General features: G+C 36.9%; 1 protein-coding gene across 2 annotated transcripts; it reads left to right on the top strand.

The window, feature by feature from the left end:
* The first annotated feature begins 626 nt into the window (after positions 1 to 626).
* On the top strand, positions 627 to 25,262 carry LOC141492803 (TRPM8 channel-associated factor 2-like). 2 transcript variants are annotated; one of them, XM_074193475.1, is made up of 8 exons: positions 627 to 763; positions 2,906 to 3,542; positions 17,230 to 18,218; positions 18,591 to 18,682; positions 19,516 to 19,729; positions 21,053 to 21,292; positions 23,022 to 23,359; positions 24,393 to 25,262. In XM_074193475.1, the coding sequence occupies exons 2-8, from the start codon at positions 2,920 to 2,922 to the stop codon at positions 24,645 to 24,647; spliced, it is 2,751 nt and encodes a 916-aa protein (XP_074049576.1). In that variant the 5' UTR covers positions 627 to 763; positions 2,906 to 2,919; the 3' UTR covers positions 24,648 to 25,262. The 2 variants fall into 2 exon arrangements, with proteins under 2 accessions (XP_074049576.1, XP_074049575.1); XM_074193474.1 differs by having other exon boundaries at positions 2,903 to 3,542.
* Positions 25,263 to 25,539: the final 277 nt, after the last annotated feature.

The raw sequence follows: 25,539 nt of genomic DNA, 5'->3' as shown, positions 1-25,539 counted from the left end.
AAGAATGGGGGGGAAAATTGTAAAACTCAAAATAAATAAAATCTTTCTGAAAAAAAAAAAGAAAATGTGACCAGAGTACAAACATGAATACATTATGGAACATATTTAGCTATAAATTATAAAATGATAATCATAAGTGAGAAGCAATTTGGATATTTACAAATTATTCCTTCACAAGGATTGTTTTTCAGTTCTTTTATATTTTTATCATATTTTTATAATTCATTTCGATTGAATACAGTCCAATCAATGCCAAGTGAATTTTTTTCTAGTATTCTCCCTCCCCTCTCTCCCTCCCTCCTTCTTCTCCCTTTTTTCTTTGTCTCCCCCCTCCCTCTCCATCTTCCCCTCTTTGACTTTCTCTGTCTCACCATCACCACCACCTCTCTCTCCCTTTTCCTCTTCCCTTCCCTTTGCCCCCTCTCATTCTCCCCCAATCCCTTTCTTCCCTTCTTCTCACCCCTTCCCACTCTTTCTCTCCCTCCTTCTCCCTCTCTGTCCTTCTCCTTCTCTGGTTACTTGTGCTTGGGCCCACAGTCCCTGCGTGACATCAGAAGCAGAGAAATAAGCAAGCACGGAAGCTCAGCTGAGCTCAGCTCAGATTTCCGGCCTCTGTCTCCCGGCAAGCTCCACCTCACTCTGATCCCTAGCCAAGCTGACTAGGAAGTAGAGAGGAGCAAGAATCTCAGCAACACCTCCTCCTGCTCCTTGTGGCTTCTCAGGAAGCCTTGTGAAGCCAGAGCGGGGGCTGAAGGACAGAAATGTGAGTTTTCTCCTTTCTCTGGGTCTTTGGCAGAAGGTTCTCCCCCTCCGGTCCCTCCAAAGGATGATATTCTACTTTTCCGGGCTGGGACAGGAAGTGAGCAGAAAATACTTACCACTGGGGCAGTTGATTGTCTTTAGGCTTGCAAATGAGATGTGTGTGCAGATGAATAAGCTAGGCACCCCCAAAAGTGGCAGGGGGTAGGACTCTGTCTCTTTATATGTGCCCTCTGCTCTAAGGGTCTCTGGCTCCTGCCAAATATTGACTACCCTTTTCAGAGTCTGAAACACATCCCCTTCCCAGAGTTGTGTCATAGAATGATTTTTTTCTGTATCTAGTCACTCAACTAGTTCCAGAACAAGTCTCTGATTACCAGACTGAAAAACACAGAAAGACTATTATATGGATTCAAATGTCTACTTTGTACACACTCTTATGTGACCCTGTGAAATTCCCTTTTCAATAAAAATGAGGGGTTGAGACTTAATGACAGTCAGACTGAATAGGCTACTCTGGTCAGCCACACCTTGCTTTGGGGTCTGAGCAGGTTCCTCTCATCCTCCATTCATTGTCTGTAAAGGGAACCAAGTTGTAGGGGAAAGGGGCACAAATGGACTCAAGGAGCTCTTAAGAATTCTTCCAACAGACTGTCAATCTCTGCTTTGTAAGAAGCAAAAGGAAGGAGTCCAGATGAAAAGTAGCAGATGTTCCAGAGAGGTTGGGAGAATGAGGACTGAGCAAAGGCCAGGAGATTTAGAAATTAGGAAATCAGTGATGCCCTTAGGAAACACATTTTTAGGAGAGCAGGTAGGCCAGAAGATAGACTGAGGGGAATTAAGGAGAGAGAAAATATGGAGTAGAAGGTAATATATGATGTGCACATCTTTGATACATCTGGGGAAGTGTTTCTCTTATAATTGGGTTGTTTCTAATCTCCTTTCTCCTGAAATCCTACTGGGGAGCTTCCAGTACAGTTTAAATTCAGCCTGGGATGATATCTATGGGGGGGTGGGGCTTCTGAAATGCTTGTCCTTTCCTTTACCCCCTACACTTTTCTGGGACATGCATCCTAGAACCTTGGCCTGGAGTCTGGAAGATCTAAGTTCATATCCAGCCTTAGAGACTTAGTAGCTGTGCTTTCCTGGATTAGTCACTTGACAGCTTTTTTGCCTTAGTTTCTTCAATTGTAAAATGAGAACAGTAGTATCTCCTTTGCAGGGTTGTTGTAAGGATTAAGTTAGATATTTGTAAAGTGTTTAGCCCAGAGCTTTGTACTTAACAGGTACTTAATAAATGATTGTTCCCTTACCTTCGCCTTCAGGGGTTAACAAAGTACAAAAGGATTGTGTGTGGCTGAGTGTGACTATACCCATAGATAAAAATCAGTGTTTTTGGTGTCAACTGCTGCCTTCCCTGTTGACTGTGGCTGAGTCTGTGACCCTTGCTTCAGTTATCTCACTTACAGAATGGGGAAAAAATTCCATGTTCAGAGGAGAAATGAATTATTCTCTTTAAATCCTTTTCAATGAACCTATATAAACCAGAGAGTGACTGCTGTTTACATCATTCTTCTTCAGTACTTGGGGTAAAGAGGACAACTGAAATGAATGTTTTCTGATTTTCAAGAAAAAGGAAAGTGAGTGGAATTTGCATATTATATAGGCTACTGAGGGTTTTTTTTTTAATCCCTCATCCAAACATAGAATATTTTATTAAAAAGATCATTGCGGGGCAGTGAGGTGGTGCAGTGGATAGAGCACTGACCCTGGAGTCTGGAGGATCTGAGTTCAAATTTAGGTTTAGATATTTAATAATTCTCTAGCTGTGTGATCTTGGGCAAGTCACTTAAAGCAGTTGCTTTGCAGAAAACAAACATTTTTTAAAATGGATCATTAGGAAATGTTCAGAAAAATTAAATGGTGGACAATCTCAAAATAGAAATGTTGACCAAAATGAGTCAGTATGATTTCATCCAGAAGAGATTATGACAGATTAACCTCATTTTCTTTATTCATAGGGATAGTAGACTGGTACATCAACAAGGAATTCAAGAAACAGAATGATGTGTCAGGTTCTATGGAGAGAGGGACAGGATTAAAGCTATGTCACCAATCTGAAGCTTTGTTTCTTTCCTCACAGCAGGCAAAAGAAAAGCCATGATGATGTCTCCATCAGATGCTTTTGAGGTACTGATGAAGGGGCTGAACAGTTGGAATCTACCCACTGGTCCTGTCCCTTGTGAACTACTGCTGGTTGGTGAAGCTGCTTTCCCAGTACTGGTGGATAAGAATGGCCAGGTCTTAATTGCTGCCTCCCATTATGGCCAAGGCCGCATGGTAGTCATGTCCCATGAAGGCTACCTGCAAGATGGCATGTTGGTTCAATTTCTTTGCAATGCTGTGGGATGGCTCAACCAAAGACCAGGAACTCCTGTTGGGGTGCACACTTCTGTCAAACCTCTCACTGGCATTCTCCGTGACTCTGGGATGGAGGTGCAGACCATGGATGGCCTTAAGGACTCCCTAGGAGTTTACTGCATGAATGCCTACCATAGCACCTTAGCCAAAGAGATGATTCAATTTGTCAAAAATGGTGGAGGTTTACTCATTGGGGGCCAAGCCTGGTACTGGGCACATCAACATGGACATGACAAGGTTCTGTGTAATTTCCCTGGCAACCAGGTGACCAGTGTAGCTGGTGTGTATTTCACAGATGCTTATGGAGATACAAGCTTCCTCAAGGTCTCTAAGAAAGTGCCTAAAATTCCACTTACAGTCAGGTGAGTATCAGGGGTATGGTAAGGATTATATTAAGAAGTCAATATAATCGTCTTGATGAAACAGAACTAAAGCTAGGCATTGTGAGAAGAACAAGTCTCATTTGTACTATCAGGTAACAGGCATGTATTAGACAGACAGTTACTAGCAGTCTATCATCAGTAGGTTATAGCTGTTTAGAGGGACAGCCATTGGATCACTATCATAATAAACAATTGTATCCATTTTGGAAAAGAAACAAAGAAGGTCTGAATAGAGAGAGACAAATAAAGAAATGGTAGTTGTGCTCTTTTTTTATAATACCTTTGATTTATTTATTTTTTTAATTTTAGAAAGGTTTTATTTATTTTGAGTTTTACCATTCCCCCCCCAATCTTGCTTCCCTCCTCCCACCCCCCACAAAAGGCAATTTGCTAGTCTTTACAACATTCCCATAGTATGCATTAATCTAAATTGAATGTGATAAGAAAGGAATCATATCCTTAAGGAAGAAACATATAGTATGTGATATAGCAGAATTACATAATAAGATAACATTTTTTTTTAAATTAAAGGTTTTTGGTCTTTGTTCAAATTCCACAAATCTTTCTTAGGATACAGATAGTATTCTCCAGCACAGACATACCAAGATTGTGCCCGATTGTGGCCCTGTTGGCATGAGCAAGTCCATTAAGGTTGATCATCACTCTCACATTCCTTTTAGGGTGTACAATGTTATTTGGGTTCTGTTCATCTCACTCAGCATCATGTCTGATGCAAATCCTTCCCTGAATCCCCACCCCTCCTGGTTTCTAATAGAACAATAGTGTTCCATCACATACATATACCACAGTTTGTTAAAACATTCCCCAATTGGACATTCCCTCCGTTCCTATTTTTTTGCCACCACAAACAGGGCTGCTATGAACATTTTTGTACCAGTGATGTTTTTACCCTTTTTCATAATCTCTTCAGGGTATAGACCCAGTAGTGGTATTGCTGGATTAAAGGGTATACACATTTTTATTGTCCTTTGGGCATAATTCCAAACTGCTCTCTAGAAACTGTTGGGAAAATTGGAAGTTAGTATGGATTAGACCAACACCTCACACCCTTTACCAAGATAAGATCAACATGAATACATGATGTAGACATAAAAAACAATATTATAAGCAAACTAGAAGATAAAAGAGTAGTTTACTTGTCAGATCTATAGAAAGGGAGACAATTATGATCAAGGAAGAGATGGAGAATATCATTAAAAATAAACCAGATAATTTTGATTATGTTAAATTAAAAAGGTTTTGCACAGACAAAACCACTGTAACGGAGATCAAAAGAAATGTAGTGAATTGGGAAACAATTTTTATGACTAGTGTTTCTGACAAAGAACTCATCTCTAAAATATACAGAGAACTGAGTCAAATTTAAAAAGACAAGCCATTCCCCAATTGACAAATGGTCAAAGTATATGCAAAGTCAATTTACAGATGAAGAAATCAAAGCAATCATAGTCATATGAAAAATTGCTCTAAATCATTAATTATTAGAGAAGTGCAAATTAAAACATCTCTGAGGTACCATCTCATACCTCTCAGACTGGCCAATATGACCAGCAAGGATAATGATCAATGTTGAAATTGATGTGGGAAATCTGGGATACTAATACATTGTTGGTACAGCAGTAGTTGTGTTCTTGATGATTTAAGTCACTAGTCCAAGGTGACCTTTACAATCTAGGTACTGAAAATGCCAGAAAATATCATTACTGAGCTATTGATATGTATCTTTGAATAAAAGTGGGGAAAAAAGGAGGGAGGCTGGAAGGACATTAGAAAGATTAATGTCATTTTGATGTTCAAAAAAGGGAAGTATGTAGTTTTCATACTATGTAGGCCTATGAGATTGATTTGAACTCCTAGCCAAATTCTAGACTATTTTATCAATGGGATATTATAGATATTATCTCATTTGATCTTGACAACAACACAGGAGATAGATGTTATTACTATCCACACTTTATAAATGATGAAACTTAGAGAGTTTAGTAACTTCTTCAGGGTCACCCAAGCTACCAAGTATCAGAGGTTGGATTTGAACTTGTCTTCCTTTTCCATGCACAATATTCTATCTTATCTACTGCTCCTCTTAATTGCATCGAGGGATAGATTATAAGTAAATATTAGTAAAGCATTTCAGAAATGCTTACTCTGGTGCTTCCTTTATAGACAAGATGGTAAGGCATGGATTTGGAATTGGTTCAGATTGTCACACCTGAGGAATAGTTGTTAATGGTTTCTTGATAGAGTTTTCTGATTGTTACATGCTATAGATCTATGTCTAGTTGTATGCTATTCAACATTCAATCAATTTGGTCTGATTCCAAGAAAATTAAAATAATTCTGGATAAATATAAAGTCTTTTATGTTGGTTCAAAAATTCAACTTGAAAAATGAAGAATGAGACAAGTTTGTCTAGATAGATATTCAGCAAAAAAGATATTTAGGGTTTTTATTGGGTTGCAAGTTCACAGTCTTCATTGCAAAGCTTAGTTTCCACAATGATGAAGTGTTATGCTCCTTCTTTGCTCTAACCTGGTCAGAATGCATCTAGGTATTATGTGATTCTTTAAATTATTCTGTGAGGTCAAGACATACATTTGGTCCCTTAGCTTGATGGTTACAAGGTGCTGTCCATCTTCCCTGAGAACCAGGGCCTCCTCACTTCCACTGGGAAGAACCCATAGGAAAGGAGCCTAAGACATAGAAATTGATATTCACTGCTACAGAGTAGAAACCATTGGTTTTCTTTAAGCAGTAAACAGAAGCCAGTCTGAGCTAGTTCTTCCTCAGGGATTAACCCTCTGTCCTTGCTTTTCCTCTCATCGAAGTTGGAGGTGACCTGGTCTGCCCAGGAGGAGACCAATCCAGTGAAGACCTGATTGAAATGGAATATTTTTTTGTCCAAAAAGAGATAACTGTCTATCATGTAACATCTGGCATTCATTGAGGGTCAATGACAGGTACAATCAGTCACATCTTAAGGCCAACCTACCTCCAAATCGGGTTCAGGTGAAATTCCAATGTACCATCAGAAGGAAGACACCTGGATGTAAAGTCTCAGACATTTATTACCTGTGTCACTCCTAGCAAATCATTTAACCTCCATCTCTCTCAGTTTCTTCATCTGTAAAATTTGGAGTGGAAATCTGATGTTAGATTAGATCATATCATAAGAATCTTTTAGGGCTGGGAGAATAGAACAGTGTTATTAAGAAGCAGAATAATGGTTTAAATCAATTAACATTCTTTTTTTCTTATAATTTTAATTCTAGAAGTGGTTATACCTGTATGACTTTTTCAATTTCTTTTTGGCAGCTAAAATGCAGTCAGAAAAGAGACTGGCTAGTACTTTATTTATATTTAGTCATATTTTCTCCTAAGGCAATCCTGGGACACACCCAAATTTCTTTAGAATTCTAAATCGAGGTGTTTGCTACTAACTACCTTAATTACACTTGAGCTTGATGTCTCTTAGCAGTTTACTGTTAACACTCTTAAGTTCATCGCTAAGTTTTATTTGCAAAAAATTATTTCTGCATCTGATTAGAAGCTCATTTATTCTATGTTGATTCCAAAGCAGGAGATGACATTTTCTTAATCATGTGTCCAAATCCAGTTTCTTGTTATTTTTCTAACAGAGTCATATCCTGCCAACTAAACCTGTTTTTCCACCCTCAGATTCCCCAAACTCAAGTAATTCTCACCATCCAAGCTGTCTGTCTTTATTCCCCCGTAGAGCAATTCTGGAAGTTGGAATCATGTAGACTGGGTCCACTACAAATTTAATATACTAGGTTATGGCAGTGGATAAAGGACCAACCCTGGAATCAGAAGGATCTGAGTTCAAATTTGACCTCAGACAATTGACTTTCTAGTAGTGACCTTGGACAAATCTTTTAAACTTGATTGACTCAAATTCAGGGTCATCTCTAAGTAATCTGGTTCATAGTTGGCCACTGGATTCACTTGACCCCAGAGGATAAAAATGCTGGTGACTTAATACAGTACTCCCTCACTCAAATTCAATACACTTGCCTGTCATGGCATCACCTCCCTGATGTCATGGTCCTCTTTAAGAACTAAGGACAGGGACAGCTAGGTGGCACAGTCAGGAGCACCTGAGTTCAAATTCAGCCTCAGACACTTAATAATTACTTAGCTGTATGGCCTTGGGCAAGCCACTTAACCCCCATTGCCTTGCAAAAACCTAAAAAATAAAAAGAACTAAGGACAAATGTCACCTTCATCATCATCAACAACCTGCTAATTCTCAGGCCCTGAGAATAATAATTATGTATTACAGTACCCTCACCTTGCTGGTCTCTTAGTTTCCAACATCTCAGCTCCAACTGACTCTTTGTAGTAGTAAACACTCCTATGTCTGTCACCATGATTCTTCAAATCAGTGGAATTGATGGCTTTTGTAATGGCCTAGCCCCCATGAAGCCTTTACTGTCTTTATTGTCTAAGCAGGTAGTGAAAAAAACAGAAGTCATAGCATTAAAGCTAGAAGAACTCTTCAGAAGTCATCTAGTACAACCCCTCATTTTATAAATGAGAATATTGGAACCCAAGATAGTTAAGTGATTTATACAATGACCCTCAAGTGGCATAAGTAGCAGAGCCAGGATTCAAACCCTCATCTTCTGGCTTCAAAACTGGTGTTCTCTCCACTGTACCAAAATATTTTTCAATCCCACTAATTCCAGATTTTTACTTCCCAGCCTCTTACTGTCCTAACAAGATCTCTTCCTTGTTGATGAGCTTACCCTAATTAACCCACCTGCCTTTGATCGCTTCTTAATTTTCTGGATGTCTTACCCTTACACCCTCATTTTAACCTATATAGGAATAACCCATCTACCATCAGCAATGGCTCTGGGAAAATATGATTTTACTTGAAACAACATTATAGAGGTCATTTATTTCTGTAGCACTATTATACAAGAAAGCTGTTTGACTGGGCAATCCATACATAGCTTTTAAAAGCTCAAAATATGTAGTTTTAAGATTTTGAGATAATTATAGGTTTTAACTGGGCTTGGTTAGGCTGGGCTGGATTCGACTGGGCAGGTTTAAAGACATGAATTTTCAAGTCTTAAAACAAACTTCTGCTCATGTTTGTGGGTGACAACTAGCAAAATGGGTAGGGAAAAGAATAGAATATTTGGGGAGAAATCTTGATTTTTCCATCTTAAAAATGATGGGGAAAAGGAGCTTAATTCTTTCCCTCCCAAAGTGCCTCTAATCTTTATTAAAGGATTTAACTTACAGATGATGGGAAACGTTGTAACAAATAACCTCTACTATCTGAGAAGTTTTAGAGCCTTTCTTCAGAATATAAACCTAGAAACTTGTTTTGCTCTGGTACACATGTGAAAAGGAGAGGATGGTTTATTTGAGCTAGAACCTGGGGGGTTATGATGTCAAAGTATTCTTAGCCCTTCTTCTATAAATTAAAGGAGCAAGACATTCAGTCAGACACTGACATGTACGTTGTAAAAGTTGGACTAAAATTTTAGTAATCTCAAGATTTTTTTCTTTTTGTCCTTTTTATCCACTTGGATTGAAGAAGCAGCTAGTTGTGGTCATTAACCTACTGCTTCTTTATTTTTGGTTGGAGCCGCAACTGAGAAAGGTCAAGTTCTCCTAACTGAGCTCTCTAAATAAAGTATTAGTTACTCTATGATATTTGATATTCTAAGAGAAAGAAGGAAATAACATTTATTAAGTGCCTTCTATATTCCAGATACTGTGGTAAGTGCTTTACAAATATTATCTCCTATGGTCCTTCCAACAACTCTGGAGAGAAAACACTTTTCATCCTCAGCTTATAGATGAGGACAATGAGACAGACAGATAAAGTGACTTGCCCAGACTCACCCAGCTAGAAAACAGGTGAGCCTAGACTTAAACTCATCTCTTCCTGACTCCAAGTCCAGCACTCTATCCTACCATCTAAATAACTATAAGAGAGAACACATTATAAAGTGGACTTTACTGATACTATCAGTTTTCTAGGACTCCTTGAAACTGATCTAGGCCTTGCCTATCTTAGGCCCTTCTAGGCACATGCCTAAAGTCTGTGCTTTTGGAGAGATTGAGACTAGAGGAACTCTGGAGCTCTGTGTTTCAATAATGATTAAATCAATCTTATACTGTCCCACATTAATATGATAAGACCTTGGAAACCCCCAAATTGATTCAAAAGAAAGGACTGACCAAGGCAGTTAGGTGGTATAGTGGTACTAACTCTGGAATCAGGAGAAGTTGAATTCAAATTTAGCTGCCAAGCCTCCAAAAAACCCCAAATTATAAAATATAGAATTGCAAAAAACATCAATTAAATTAAAAAATGGTTAAATAAAACAAAAAGGATCAACCACCCCAGGTTGAAAAAACAAAGCAGTTTAATGCATCTATGGTTGAGATTGGGCCTGTGGATATTCATTGCACTTTCAGACTGGGCAAGATAGGGATACCCTGTCTCAAAAAATCCTGGCAACAACACAACAGAAACTGATCCATGGATTTCTTCTTTTATTAATCTTTGATCTCTAAATCCCAATTAGGAACATGGAGGAGTCTATCTTCCCTCTTGCTCTCTGGGACTATTTTGCTACCTGAATTCAAATGTCTATCATATATGATCACTAATCACATATAATCCCTCATTCTTAACAATATCTTAAACCTATAGCATCATCAATTTAGAACTAAAATTACATTAGCATCCAACCTAAGCTCTCCCGCCCCCAAAGGTCAAGTTACTTGCTCAATATCACATAATTTTTAAGTTGCAGAGTTAGGGACCAAACCTAGGTTCTCTGATTTGATATCTAGGGTTATTTTCTTTAAATTATGCTGTGAAGGTTCTAGAACTCCAATTCCTGAGCAAACTAACCTACGCTCAATCTTTTATTCAGTTCTGGGTTAAATTCATTATCTATCTTGTGCACCTGTGTATTGCAAAAGGAATTAGGTCCTGTCCATGAAGAACTGAAGGCTGGTTGATATTGTTATCTTATGAGTTACAAATGCCAAATAAATCGGTCACCCCTAGTGACCAGTCTTTTTGACTAATGTAATGGACTGCATATGCATCTGCTTGTCATGGTTCCAGTGTGGTGTACTAGTCATTTGGTCTCAGACACTTACTGTGTGCCCTCATACAAATCATTTAACCGTTGTATGCTTCAGTTTTCTTATCTGTAAAATAGGCATAAAATTGTGAGAATTCATTGAGATAATATTTTTAAAGAGATTAATGCAGTGTATGGGACATAGTAGGCCCTATGTAAATGTTCATTATTAATTTGATAATCACTTTTGAATGACTATGGATTTTATTAAGGAGATTCATTGTAGTTCTGAATTATGTGAAATCAGTACAATATCATCTGAAAGCAGGAGCAACTGGTAAACCTTGCAGTTGACAGGGTCTCTCTCATCATTTTGGATTTTCCATTTAGGATATTAAAATATCCATATGGAAGTTTACACATATGATTTTCATATTGAAACTTTCCAGTGCTATAATACTGGAAAAAAATCTTGTTTAAAAAAAATATATATATATCCCTGTATTCTGCCTCACATTGGATAAAGGAATGTGTTCTTTTGATGGTTATACCCTTCATAGAATTGACTATGGATTGTTGGTTCAAGTGGGACAAATCTATGGCTAATAGAACAAACTTGCTTCAGGAGTCTCTAAAGTGGCGTATTTGAGATAACTAATAGTAAGACTAGTGAGCACTTATTTAGTACTTACTATGTACCAGATATTTTGATAAACTGTGTCCAAATATTATCTCATTTGATTCTCACAATAGCCCTGGGAGATAGATGTTATTATTATTATCATCCCCATTTTATAGATAAAGAAACAGACAGAGATTAAACACAGCTAGTAAGTGTCTGAGGCCAAATTTGAACTCAAGTATTCCTGATCATAGACCCATCCTCCATCTTCTATGCCACCTAACTGATTAATTAATTTTGAAATGAGTTCCACATTGAAAATTCATTTTCTAAAAATCCATTTTCTATTAATTGATAAGTATTGATATGTAGGGCATCTGGGTGATGCAAGGGAGCTAGTATCTACTCAGTTGCAGTGGATAAAAGCTGGCCCTAGAGTCAGGAAGTCTTATCCACTTAGTCATTTAGATAAATTCCAACTGGCAAAATGCTGTGATTTCTGAATGTTCACTTCAGTGAATTTTATCAAATTCCTCATAGACTTTTTCTCCTTTTTAAATTTTCTGTTGACAAATAAGCGATCATTTATGGAGATACAAGAGGTAGATTCATGTAGGGGATAGACCAATGGACTTGGTATGAGAGGATGTAGATTAGGATTCTACTGCAGAAATTCACTACTTGGTAATGCTGAGTAAGTACCAAATAGTATAGCATCCAAATTCTTACAGGAGAAACTGAAAGAATTGCAAGGAGACATAAACAGCCAAACTATAATAGTACAGGACCTCAACCTCCCTCTCTTAGAATTAGATAAATCTAACCATAAAATATGCAAGAAGGAAGTTAAGAAGGTGAATAAAATCTTAGAAAACTTAGATATGATAGACTTCTGGAGAAAACTGAATGGAGATAGAAAAGAATATAGATTTTTGTCTGCAACACATGGCACCTATACCAAAATTGATCATGTAATAGGGCATAAAATCTTACAAACAAATGTGGAAAAGCAAAAATAATAAATGCATGTTTTTCAAATCATGCTGCAATAAAATAAAGGGCCATGGAAAGATAAACCAAAAATTAATTCTAACCTAAATAATCTAATTTTAAAGAATGAGTGACTCAAACAGCAAATCATGGAAATAATCTACCATTTCATTCAAGAAAATGACAACAATGAGACTCATACCAAAATATATGTGATGAAGAAAAGCAGTTTTTAGGGGAAATTTTATGTCTCTAAAAGGTTATATGAATAAAATAGAGAAAGAGGAGATCAATGAAATGAGCATGCAACTAAAAAAAACTAGAAAAAGAACAAAGATCCCTAATTAGAAATTCTAAAAAATCAAAGGAGAGATTTCTAAGATTGAAAGAAAGAAAACTATTGATGTAATAAATAAAACTAACTTGCTTTGATGAAAAAAATCAAGAAATAAACTTTGGTTAATCTGATTAAAAAGTAAAGGAAAATACCAAATTACCACTTTCAAATATGAAAAGTTGAATTCATCACCAATGAGAAGGAAATTAAAGAGATAATTTGGAACTACTTTGCCCAAATATGCCAATAAATTTGACAATGTGAATGAGATGAATGAATATTTATGAAAATATCAACTACCCAAATTAACAGAAGAGGAAATAAAATACATTAAAAAAAACTCATTTCCAAAAAGGAAATTGAAGAACCATCAGTAAATTTCCTAAGAAAAAGTCTCCAGCCCCAGATGGATTTACAAGTGAAATCTACCAAACATTTAAGGAAAAATTAATGCCAATTCTTCATAAACTGTTTTAAAAATAAAAGAAATTCTACCAAATTTCTTTATGATTCTAATGCGCTGCTGACACCTAAACCATCAAGAGACAAAATAGGCAAAGAAACTCATAGACCAATATCACTAATGAACATTGATGCAAAAATCTTAAATAAAATTTTAATCAAAAAGATTACAGCAAGTTATTGCTAGGATAATATACCATGATCAGATAGGATTCATACCAGGTAGGCAGGGATGGTTCAATATAATTATCTCAATATATGCTGAAAAAAAGTCTTGGTAAAATACATTCACTAGAGACTCTAAGAATAAATGCAGCTTTCCCTTAAAATAATCAATATCTATCTAAAAAATCAAGAAACATTATATATAATGGGGATAAACTAGGAGCATTCCCAATAAGATTGGGGCAAAAGAAGGATGACCATTATCACTGTTACTAGTCAATATAATATTAGCAATAAGAGAAGGAAAAAATAAATTGTAGGAATTAATTGGCAATGAGGAAGGAAACTTTCACTCTTTACAGGTGCTATGATGGTATACTTGGAAAATCATAGAAAATCAATTAAAAAATTAATTGAAAGAAAAACTTCAGTAAAGTACCAAGATAATATATATATATATATATATATATATATGTATATATATATATATATATATGAAAAAGAAAGTCCAAGGGCAAGAGATAAAAAAAAGAAAATTCCATTTAAATTAAATGTAGACAACATAAAACATTTGAGAATGTGCCTCCCAAGACACATCCAGAAAGTTGTATGAACACAATTACAAAATGCTTTTCATACAAATAAAGTCAGGTCTAAACAATTGAAAAAACAATTGCTCATGGTTACATCAAGCTAATATAATAAAAATGTCAATTCTACCCAAATTAAATTATTTATTCAGTGTTATCAATCAAACTATAGCACTAAATGGCTATAGAAATTTATTGTTTGACAAACCCAAAGACATTAACTTCTGGGATAAGAACTTACTATTCGACAAAAACTGCTGGGAAAACTGGAAAATAGCATGGCAAAAACTAGACAGAGAGCCACATCTAACACAGTTTATTGGTTTCTTCAATTTCTTTTTTCTGAAATAGGTTTTTTAAAGCATTTTATTACCTCTTCTGTTAATTTGGGTGATTTATATTTTCATAAATATTTATCTCATTTATATTATCGAATTTGTTGGCATATTTGAGCAAGGTAGCCCCAAATTATCTCTTTAAGACCTATTGTAGGGGCAGCTAGGTGGATAGAGTACCAGCCCTGGAGTCAGGAGGACCTGAGCTCAAACTTGACTTCAGACACTTGGCAATTGCTTAGTTATGTGACCTTGGGCAAGTCACTTAACCCCATTGACTTAAATAAGTAAAAAAAATTTAAATCTAAAATAAAATAAAACCTATTGTATAGAGGTAGGAAAACTAGGAACAAAATTCATCCAGAGCAATAAAAGATCAAGAATATTGTTAAGTTCCAGTTAGACTAGCTGCTCAGGAAGTGTTAGGTTCCTGCCAGCTAGTCTATCCTTACCCAGGCAAACATGGAGGGGACAGGAGACAAGGATGGAAAGTTCCTATAGTTCTCTGAGATCTCCATTTATTAGACCAAATACAAGTGCTTAAATATCCTCCCCAGTACCTGGTCCACTCCCTGGTCCACACCCACTCCCCTGGCACTTAGTAAAACAACACTGGTGCTAGAGGACACATTAACGGTTTACAGTACTCCCACACACAACAGTCCCTTACAGAATATCAAAGGAATTATTGGGGGGGAAAATGCAAAGGAAAGGGGCAGATCCAAAACTATACTATAAACTGGTAGTCACTAAACTTCCTGGTATTTGTTAAGAAATAAAGTAATGGACCAGTGAATTAGTATAGGTACAAAAGTTACAGCAAAAAATGACTATAGCAATCTATTATTTGTCAAACCCAAAGACAATAGCTTCTGGTTTAAAAATCCACTATTTGACAAAAAACTGATGGGAAAACTGGAAAATAATTTGGCAAAAACTAAACAAAAACCCACATCTCACACCCTATAACAAAAAAAAAAGGTCATAAAAGGTACAGAATTAAGACATAAAAAATACCATAGACCAATTATCAGATCAAGAAATACTCTGTCAGATCTATTCAAAGGGGAGAAATTTATGACCAAACAAGAAACAGAATACATTATAAATTGCAAAATGAAGGATTAGAACTATATCAAGTTAAAAATTTTTTGCACTAATGAAACTAATGTGGCCAAATTGGAAAACAAAAAAATTGGGAAACAATTTTCACAGCTAGACTTCTGATAAATGCCTCATTTCTAAAATATATAGAGAATAGAATCAAATTTATATAGTTATGAGTTATTCCCAATTGATAAATGATCAAAGCATATGAACAGGCAGGTTTCAAATAAAAAAAATAAAGCTATATATAATTTGAAAAAAATGCTCCAAATCATTATTGATCAGAGAAATGCTGAGTAAGTCTCTTAACCAGTTCAAAACCCTTGCTTCCTTATCTATAAAAATCTCAAGGGTTGTGTCTAATTCTAAATGTATCATTCTATGAACTATCTTTAGAATGATTTGTTTTCTTGTGCTCATCATGGATTGAGCAAGGTAAAGTGACCAAATGTCCCATGAAATATTGTTTATTGTTGAATTTGGAAATAAAATCAAACTCCTTTAACTGCCTTCACCAAGAAGAAACTAAGAATTGCTCTCCCATTTATATAACTTTTATTCTTGGTTTTAATGATAGTAAGAATTTTAATATTGAAGTGCTTCATTTCTTCTAATAAATATTAATTTTGTTGAACAGTATCAAAGATTAGGAGAAACAACAATTAGACAAATAAATATTCATGAAGATAACACAAGGACAATATGATTATTATTCATTCCTGTCCCCTTTAACACAGTTTCCACTATTTCAGAAGCAGACATGGGCCATAAAAGTTTGAAGACTATTTAGTATTTTGATCTAGTTTATGACCAAAAAAGAAGTCATAACTTTGTGGCCAACAGAGTTACTCCTGGCTTAGTGAACTAACCTGTTCGGTTGAATTGGAAGAGCCTTATTTTCAGGCTTAATAGAACCTTTTGGAACATAGTTTACAAAACCTTAACCATCTCCATGACAGAATGAAGAAGTTTTCTTGAAGGATTAAATAAAACACACTGTTTAAAATACTAATGCTTGGTTTGTCCATTCCTCTACAAGAAAAAATAATGGCTGAAAATAATATCTATGATTCAATAATTTTTGCTATTCAAATGATAAAAAGAGTGAGAACACTTGACTGTACTTATGTAGAAAGAAGTGGGTAAACTATATAGAGTCCAAAGGAGGTTAACCAGGATGAAGAAAACACTGGAAAACATGCCACATGATTATAAGCTAAAGGAATTAAGAATGTTTGTTATAGAGGAATAGGGGCAACATGATACCTTGATAGTTGTCTTCAAGTAATTGAAGAATTGTCATATGAAAGAAGGAATCTAACTGTTTTCTTAGTCCTGAAGGACAAAACTAGGTATAATGGTAAAAATTATATGGGAAAAGAGTACAATTCATTTTAAGGAAACCTTTTTTAGCTATATAAATATCATTATTATCATAGTTCTTGTTATTACTATTGTTATTTGCACAAAATACATTGTTTCCTCACATGTCATACAAAGTGTATTATACTATATCTGGATGGATCAATGACATCCTACCTGTCGCACCAGAGAACATCCTACCTGATAACCATTCAGATGGTCTTAACCTCTTCAGGTGAATTCCCTTTGCAATTAAATGCCAGAAGTCTTCTCTCACTTTTGCACCCTCAGTCTCTCTGAGGTAGGTCAGTATCATGATAGTTGGCACATAATAATTGCCCAGAAAAACAATGTCTTATTTTAAGATAAGCAGTGATTAGATGACCTCTTTCTGGTGGGTCTAGTACTAGATTAAGTTGGAGGGCTTTTGCAGCACTTAGATTGCACAATTTCATCTGAGTTGCCCCTAGACATAATAGGCCTAGGAAATATAGCTTATGGAGAAGACTGACTACAGACGTTTTCCAGAATACTCCTATATCCCCATCCCACATCACTCCTTTAAGCACTAATAGAAACAAATGTCTTATTTTCAGGTTTGGGGAGAATCTCTCTCAGGACCAACAACTACTGCTAGATGGAATCACAGAGCTGGATACTAACACTGGTGGACTTCCTTCTCAGCTTCTGGTTCATGGAGCCTTGGCCTTCCCTCTGGGGATAGACTCTTCCCTCAATTGCTTCCTGGCAGCTGCCCGCTATGGCCAGGGACGAGTGGTGCTGGCTGCTCATGAGGGCATGCTTTCTGCCCCCAAGCTGGGCCATTTTCTTTGCAATGCTGTTACCTGGTTGGCAGGGGGTCAAACAGGCAGAATTGGAGTTAATCCTAATTTTAAAAACCTGTGTTCCCTGGTATCTGGAAGTGGCTTGAAATGCAGCCTAGAATCCCATCTGACCCCTGGGCTAAGTGTTTATTGTTGTTCAGCCCACAGCAACAAAGAGGCCAAAGAGCTGCATGAGTTTGTGGCAGAGGGTGGAGGTTTACTGATTGGAGGCCAAGCCTGGTGGTGGGCCTCCCAGAATCCTGGCAAGTCTGCTGTGGCTGATTATCCTGGAAACCATATCCTCAACCCCTTTGGACTCAGCATCCTTGGTTGTAGTCTCAAAAGTGGCCAGTTTCCTGTCCTTGAGCCTAGGAAAGAGAACTATCATTTCCGCTCAGCATTGTCTCAGTTCCAGGATGAAGTGAAAGGAGGCAAGGTCTTAGAAGAAGGCTGGCAATCTAAGCTAAGAAAGGACTGTGGGGACTTCCTGAAGATTCCTGCAGAAGCGGTCCCTGCCTATGCCTCCCTACATAGATTCTTAAAGAAGGTCCTCAAAAAAACTGGCCTCCCCACTGTCAGCCAGGACCATCCTGTGCAAAGCAATTCCTGTGAGGCCACCCTGCTCTGTGTGGCTACTGAACTTGCTCGAAGTGGGACTGATTGCTTTTCACTGGTCCACAGAGCTAGTAATGGGACTTGCCCAGCTCAGCCACATTCCTCAGGACCCCCTGTTACCATTGAGATCAATGGTACCAGTCCAGGTAAAGATGAAGGATGAGAGTCAAAGGATAGTTGGAAGATAATGGACTGAATGAATCCAGTAGGGTATCACAGGATTTTGGTTGCCATAATAAGAGCCTATGCCTTTAAGCAAATGGGGCTTGAGTATATCTAAGGTTTAAAGAGAACAGAGCAACTCTCTGGAAGGAGGCATGAAACTCCAAAAGGAAATATGGGGCTCTACAAAGGGGATCTGAGTTCATGGAGATGATTTCAGGGCTTTAGAAAGGGATATGAGGAATGTAGGAGGTTATTTGGAGAGTCTGAGAGATGATATAAGACATCTGAGTGACTTTAGGGTAATGAAAGGATCGGGGTAGAAGAATTCTATCCATAATTATGTTTCTCTTCAGATCTCACAACATGGGTGAGCACTGGACTCTACCTCCCTGAAGGCTTTACTGCCAGCATCATGATGCCATGTGCTTCTACTAATGGTCTACAGGTGATTCCTCTTTGCCTGTCCATTGCCTCTCCTTTCTCTAATCTTTATGGTCTTCATGACTGCCACTACCATAATCTTCTGGTCCTTTTTGTTGTTGTAAAGTTATTTTTTAAAAAAAATTATTGACAAGCATTTGTTTTCTCTTTCCTCAATCTTGTCCCCAAATTGAAAAGCAGAAAGAAAAGAAAAGGAAACCATGGTAATACACATAATCAAGAAATTTCCATATTGACCATGTCCAGAAATATATATATTGAAATCTGTATCTTGAGTTCATTTGTCAGGATGTGAGCAGTGTATTTCATCTTAGTCCTCTTCAGTTATGGTCTGTAGCATTGGACAGAGTTGTCAAATTTTGCAAAAGTTGTTTTTCTTTATAATATTGTTATCTAAATCACTCCAATGAAACTAACTTCGTCACCCTATAAATTTCTCAAAGTACATCTATTTTGTCATTAGTTGATAAACATTCAATAACTACCAAGTTTTGCCACACTGGATTCCATGTCCATGAAGGATATGTTCTCTGTGACAGAGTAAGGGACAGTTTGCAATAGGGTTCATATTCTAACATCCTCATTGAAGAGTAGAAATATAATCAAAACATCTCATTTTTCCTTAGCAATTTATTATGGGCCTGTCACTCATGACTTTGTAAATCCTTTTTGAACCTGTATAATTTTTTTCAGCATGTATGAACCCTGGGTAGTAATGACTCATGACCTACTAAATGGGCATAATTCAAGACTAGTTTTGCCTGAAAGACATTGTTGAATGTTCTAGCAAATGCTTTCCATTGTTTGCTACCTGAACTCATACCTTCCTTTTTCCAGGTACAAATTGGTTGCCACTCTGATAATCTCAATGGAGCCAAGAAGCTTTACCGTGCTCCTGTGGTGATTCACAGATGCTGTCTGGACAGACCAGAGCTGTCAGTCTCCTCCCTCTGGGGGGGCCTCATCTATGTACTTGTGCCCAAGGGCAGTCAGCTGGGGCCTGTGTCAATCACCATCTCTGGAGCTGTGCCTGCTCCTTACTTTAAGTTGGGTGAGTAAAGGCTTCAGGAAGGCTAAAACTAAGGGAAACTGGAGAATCCTGAAAGATATATGAACTAGCTTATAAAGGAGGAAAGTAATGTGCAGCTTGGATTGAAAAAGAGGAAGAGGATATATTTAGGGTCAGAAGAAAGCGATGACCTACCATATTTTAAGGTTGAGAGTGGATCACTGGGGATCATCCTGAAACAAGAGAAATGGTCTATTGTCTTGCAGAAATTGGGTTAGCATGCATACAAAAGGTGAGAGTAGAAGAAAAAGACACTAAATTTAGGATCAAAGAACAAGAATTCAAATCCTGACTCTACTACTTAATACCTGTGTGATATCAAATATTTTTCCTTAGCCATCTCAACAGTAAAATGAGAGCTCTACCTGATAGACAAACTTGTTTTTAAAGAATATTTAGATGACAGTGTTTCAATTTGTTGGTTTCCTTTGTAATTCTATGTATTTAAAAACTGTGGAGCTCATAGAATTTACCAGGTTCCCAAAGGTGCCCATTTGACAAAAAAGTTTAGGAAATTTTAAAGTCCTTCCTAGCTCTAAATCTCTGATCTGTTAATGTTCCTCACCCATTGAAGTCAAAATTCCAACTTTTAGCCTTAGGAAGTAGGAAAGTGCTATAATGTCCAGAAGAAGGGAGTTGATAGAATCACTTTAACTAATCTCATATATTGGATGTTTGTTAGGAAAGATCACAGCTACATTTTAGGATAGACATTGATGAACTATACCATATATAGAAAATGAACTTGGAAGGTGAGATAACCAGAGGGAACATTACATGGGGATTAATTAAAGTAACTGCAAGTAGATAACCTAGAACAGGACCCATCCAACCTTACTTTTAAAAGTTTTTAATGAAACAATAGACAACATATTTTGATGAGAGCTCTGCAATGTCTCAGCTTCATTTACTAAAGCATTTAGCTAATCCACAAGCAGGCTGTAGACAATCATACTGCAGAGCATATGCAGCCCATAGACTGTATTTTGGATGGCCCTGGCCTAAAAGAAAGAAGTGTTGAAAAAAATGGTAGTTTTCCAATATTTGAAAATATTGTCAGATAGAATTAGATTGTACTTGGTCTATTCAGATACAAGATACAAAACTATGAACAGGAAGTATAATTTATAGAGACAGATTTTATCTCAATGTAAGTGAAATAGATTGTCCTATGAGACAGCAAATTACCAAAAGGGGAAGGTCTTCATATGGTGGCTGGGTGACTAATCTGTTCAGACTGACTGGAGTAGATGGTCTCCTAAGATTCTTTGAGAGGCCCATTAACATCACAATCTCTTTCTGTAGGGGAGACATCTCTGGAGGAGTGGAAGAACTTCATCCGCCACTATCCAGCACCCTGGGGGGAGCTGGCAACAGATAATATCATCCTCACAGTGCCCTCTGAACATCTTCAAAACCTGGAAGACCCAGAATCATTGCTTCATCTCTGGGATGAGATGATGGGAGCCGTGGCCAGACTGGCATCAATAAGCTTTCCTTTCTCTCGGCCTGAGAGGATTGTGGCTGATGTACAGATCTCAGCTGGTGGGTGTTTAGAGTATTGAGATGGGAGATACTTTACAAATGTGATAAATCAATAGAAAGTGCACAAATATTTATACATTATCTTCATTATTTGAGGTATTGTGTATGATAGTACAAGTGAGCAAGAGCTTATGAACTAGTTAGAAAGACAAGAGAAAAACCACATTGAAATTTGAAAGGTAACACAAAAATTAAATGATAGCATTCTTTCACTTTTCATCTTTCCTTCACTTACTAAGAATTTATTGTATACCTCTCTGTGCAGAACAAAAGAAGTAAATGCTATGATTTCAAAGGAGGGGCTTCAATATGTAGTGGAGGTTAAGGAGTCTTCAATGAATTATGGACCTTGAATAATTGGTAGATGTCAAATCAGAAGACAACAATTTAGTCAAGACAAGTCAGTAACCATTTATTAAGCACCTATTGCTTTCTGGGAACTATTCTAATTGTCAGAAATACAAAGAAAGGAAAAAAGACAATCTATCCTCTCAAGTACCGCATATTCTAATTGGGGTAAAAAAAAACATAAATAAAGGTGATCTATGCAGGAAAAAGTGGAGCAAATTTCAGAGGAAAGCACTAGGTTAAAGGAGCAGTCACTGATTATAGAGGGCTTGGCTGGCATTAAAGGCTACATAAACAAGAAAAAATCATAGCTCCTCACTTTAAGGAGAATTCACCATATAAATGATGTTGGTGATAAGAAAGAGGAAATCACCTATACTGTTCCTATCCTCCCAACATATAGATGTATAAATAGTTGTTAGCATTTATATAATACCTACTTTGTTCCAAATACTGTGCTAATTACTTTTTTTAAGAAAGATTTTATTTATTTTGTGTTTTACAATTTTTCCCCTAATTTTGCTTCACTCCTGCCACCCCCCACAGAAGGCATTTAGTCTTTACATTATTTCCATGGTATAAATTGATCTAAATTGGATATGATGAGAGAGAAGACAGTCTTAAGGAAGAAAAATAAAGTATAAGATATAACAAAATTACATAATAAGATAATTTTTTTTCCTAAATTAAAGGTAATAGTCTTTGGTCTTTGTTTAAACTCCACAATTCTTTCTTCGCAAACAGATAGTATTCTCCATTGCAGATAGCCCAAAATTGTCCCTGATCTTTGTACTGATTGAATGAGTAAGTCCATCAAGATTGATCATCACTCCCATGTTTGTGCTAATTACTTTACAAATAACTTGCTTTGTCCTCATAACAATTCTGGATATAAGGTGCTTTTATTTACCTTCACTTAAAATTGAGAAATGGAGGCAAACAGATAAAGTGTCTTATTCAAGGTCACATAGCAATTAAGTATTTGGATCTGGATTGAATGCAGGTCTTCCTGACTTCAAGTTCAGCACTCTATCTACCTTACAATTCAGCTTCTACAAAAGGAAAAAAGTTACCCAATAGAGCATCACTATGGTAGCAGACATACAATTCCAAAATTACCAGAATGTTAGCAAGAACAAAAAAAAAAAACCCCAACAATCTAACCCTTCTGTGAGAGATGAGAAATTAGGGCTGAGAAGGTTGGGTGAACTGGGAAAATAATTTTTCTTCCCTGCTTTAACTAAGGGAAACCATTTGTTCTCATATAAGTTTAAAAATGTTGAGGATGAGAAAATAGAGATGAGAGCTATATTAGAAGAATAACCTAAGAATGACAGATGGGGCTTTCTCATTGCCTTCTCTTCCTTCCTTCACTTCCTAGGTTGGATGCATTCAGGATACCCCATCATGTGCCACAAGAAGTCAGCAGAGGAGATACTCAATGAGAAGAGAATAAGGTCTAATGGCCTCTGGGGTCCCATCCATGAGCTAGGTCACAACCAGCAAAGACAGGTCTGGGAATTTCCCCCACATACAACTGAGGCTACCTGCAACTTGTGGTCTGTCTATGTACATGAGATGGTGCTAGGGATCCCCCGGAACCAGGCCCACCCTGCATTGACTCCCTCAAATAGAGAGACCAGAGTAAAAGAATATCTGAGAAAAGGGACTCCCCTGAAAGAATGGAGTGTTTGGACTGCACTGGAGACTTATCTACAGGTACTGAAAATGAATTTTTTTGGGGGGGGAGGAAGAATATTACTGCTCATAGACCTCTTCCTCTTTCTCCCCATCCTACTCTTACTCCTCCTTCTACTCCAGAAATTACATAGTGCCTCAAGGTCTACAAAGTTCTTTTGATATGTTTTCTCATTTGATCCTCACAATGATCCAAGGCAAGTGCTATTATTATCCACATTTTACTGATGAAAAAACTGAGACTGAGAGAGTTTAGGTGACTTTCCTGAGGTACCCATCCCTAAAAGGTCCTAGAATTCTGTCTGGACACTGCTTCTCTTTTATAGCTGTAAAATGGGAGTGATAATCTCATCTCTAACTAAATCTAGTGAGAAGGTAAAGATAAATGAGGGCGTAAATGAAAAATATTTTGCAGGGTTTTTTTAGTTTGTTTTTTTTTTTTGCAAGGCAATGGGATTAAGTGGCTTGACAAAGGTCACACAGCTATGTAATTATTAAGTGACTGAGGCCAAATTTGAACTCAGTTCTTCCTGACTCCTGTGCCAGTGCTCTATCCACTATGCCACCTATTCACCCCTGCAAAGTTTCTTTTAAGGGTGTTTATAGAAGAAAATATTCTTATTTATGTAACCCAGATAAATTCATTATAATTGGGAATATCCTATTGACTTACCATAAAGTATTCTTCGGTATTCTAGTCCTAAAGGGTGATCCCTCTTGTACCACTATGGCATTAGTATTCTTATTATTATGGTATTAATTTATTTGGTAGTTTTATGTCACAATTTGGTTTAGGCTTAATTTCCAGTGGAGTGTTTAAGCATTCTTGAAAATAGATATTAAGCCAAGGTAGATAGAAAATAAGACTAACTGATCATATCTAAATGGATGTTTGGTGCAGGAGAGGAAGGAATCCTGTTTGAATGGTAGGAATGTGATGAATAATCAAGAAGGAGACTAACCACAGCAAGGTGGAATCATTGATACTCATATACAGCTTGCCTCTGGAAACTCATACTTTTTACTCTCTCCTTTTCTGTTTCTCTTCTCTCAGCTACAGGAGGTCTTTGGATGGGAGCCTTTCATCCAAATCCTCAAGAAATACCAGACCTTATCTGGGGTGCCCAACAACAATGATGGCAAGATGAATCTGTGGGTAAAACAGTTTTCTCACCAAGTGCAGAAGAATCTTGTTCCTTTCTTCCAGAGCTGGGGTTGGCCAGTCCAGGAGCAAGTGGCTGCTTCCCTTGCCTGCCTACCTGAATGGGAAGAGAACCCTATGAAGGTGTACCTTCTCATGGAGAATTAAGGAATGCCCAAGCAGGCCCAGTTAGCTGTGGGCAAGATATGTTTTAATCTTCACATTTTAGTCTATGGATTAGGTTAAAAAAAAGCTCTGGATGCAGTAAATCTTCCCTATTCATTCAGCAAATATTGATTGATCCTCTTTAATGTTACATACTATTGTTGGTGTGAAGAAGAAAAGTCATCAGGAGTGTATCACCTAGCTAAAGGGGAAAAGGAGAAAACCATATGGAAAGCTATACAGCAACACCAGTTAAATAACAGTTAAGATATCTCTTCCCCTTCCCCTTTCCCCTATCTCCGAACCTATGACAAATTGGTGTCAAGCAAAGCTTGTCTAGGAATCTATTTTTAATTTAAATAGTCAATTATTCATCAATATAGCTTAATAGTGATAGCACTGGATTTGGAGTTGGGGCTTTAGTTTGAATCTTATCTTTGTCCCTCAATATCCTCATCTTTCAAATGAGAGAACTGGACATGAAGACCTCTTTGATTCTAAACCTATAATAATATATAATTTCTTCCTAATCCTGAAACAATACAACCCTGACACAAATTCAACTTAGTATTTTTGGAATCCAAAACTATTTTGTCTGAACTTTTATTTTTATAAAATAAAAATAAATAAGTCAAATATATATATATATATCAAATGAAATAAATCAAATCAAAATAAAATATCAAAAATCAAAATAAAAGTTCAGACAAAATAGTTTTAGATTCCTAAAATAATAAGTTGAATTTGTATCCTAAACATCTAGATATTGTCCCAAACTGATACAGTGTCCCAAAAGTCTTAGCGAAGTTTTAAACTTTTGAAAGCTTAAACTCCATTAAGACTTTTGGAACAGGGAGGCTAGGTGGCGTAGTGGATAAAGCACAGGCCTTGGAGT

The sequence above is a fragment of the Macrotis lagotis genome, chromosome 7 (genome assembly GCF_037893015.1).
Source record: "Macrotis lagotis isolate mMagLag1 chromosome 7, bilby.v1.9.chrom.fasta, whole genome shotgun sequence".
NCBI lineage: Eukaryota > Metazoa > Chordata > Mammalia > Peramelemorphia > Peramelidae > Macrotis > Macrotis lagotis.
Note: the sequence above shows the minus strand (reverse complement) of the source record. Positions and strands in the feature narration are given on the sequence as shown.